The sequence below is a fragment of the Penaeus monodon genome, chromosome 34, assembly GCF_015228065.2.
Source record: "Penaeus monodon isolate SGIC_2016 chromosome 34, NSTDA_Pmon_1, whole genome shotgun sequence".
Classification (NCBI taxonomy): domain Eukaryota; kingdom Metazoa; phylum Arthropoda; class Malacostraca; order Decapoda; family Penaeidae; genus Penaeus; species Penaeus monodon.
Window position 1 is genome coordinate 32474056 of NC_051419.1, and position 1222 is coordinate 32475277.

The 1222-nt window shown below is 38.8% G+C and overlaps 1 protein-coding gene across 1 annotated transcript in view; it reads right to left on the reverse strand.

Moving 5' to 3' along the window:
- The window catches only part of LOC119594743 (macrophage mannose receptor 1-like), a gene marked incomplete in the record, with an annotated part of 4860 nt that extends 3871 nt beyond the window's left edge, over nt 1-989 (reverse strand). The window contains 3 exon segments of the mRNA XM_037943832.1: nt 34-279; nt 493-768; nt 936-989. Of these exon segments, the coding sequence (XP_037799760.1) occupies nt 34-279; nt 493-768; nt 936-981 (568 nt within the window).
- Nucleotides 990-1222: the final 233 nt, after the last annotated feature.

Consider the following 1222-nt stretch of genomic DNA (forward strand, 5'->3'; position numbering starts at 1 on the left):
CATTAAGAATTTTTAAAAGAAACCCAAACTCACCATTCTGGATGGTGGCTTCGCATATGAAGTTTGTTGTGGTATAGCAAGGGAGGTCATTGAAATAGAAAAAATAATCCGACGAAAGGGATAAACAGTATTCATTCCAATCGACGTTATCAGGTAGCTGGGTGTATTCAAAAGTGCCCCAGAAGGGGGTTGACATGGGCACGAATTTTCCTGACGAAGTTAGCCAAATGTAGTCTTCTACCAATGTTCCGTCCAGCCAGAAAGTTCGGCCGAAGAAACCTTTAAAGAAATTAAGATGATTAAATTAGCTTAGATTAGGGGAACGGATAAAAATATTAAAATTACAAGTAGACAATAAAGACAATTAGATTCCCTTACTACAATAGACATTTAATAGACGAAAATAAAACAAATCAGCACCGCAACGATCAACCGTATTCCAGAATTTATACCCAATACATTATGGAAAAGTACGATCGTTGTTCTTCCCACCGTTGGCATGGATGTAATCGACTAAAATCTTCAAGTCTGTGGCCGTGGTGATAGCAGCCAATTCCCCTCTGACAGTATGGCAGAAAAATCTCGCTTCCTGATAGGGTTCAGCAGCGAAGGTCACGAACATGAGACATTTGGTGCCCACGAGGGTGTAGCCTCCGGGGCAGTCTTGCGAACCCAGAGTCAAGTCGGTTCGATTCCACATAAGTTCGACTTCAGCTTGGAATGACTCCAACGTGGTTCGATTCCAGGTAACTCGGCCGTCTGCTTCCCCTGAGAAATGTGCGAAGCATGCAACGCTTATGTTGATTCTCGCAACTCATAATAGTATGAACTTCATGAGATTTACTATTTCTTGTGACATATACGCGGACATGCCAAGTATTCTCAAAATAACCTTGACTATTTGTTTAAGTAATACATAGATATGCAGCCCATACCTACGAACAGAGAACAGGTTGAAATCAGAAGTAGATGGAACAGCATCTTGAGATAACCTGGGGAGGAGTAAAAAATAATAAATAAAATGAAGAAAAGGTAAAGTTATGCACAACTCCTGCTTTTCCATTTCCCTATTTTTCCCATTAAGTTACCTTTTTTATCAAGTTAATTTTTCCATTTTCTTGGTTTCCTAACTATACTTATCTATACAAACTTCATATATAACCATTGTCTTGTTAATTTATCGATTACTTTCATACACCTGTGTTTTACATATTTAATCTAC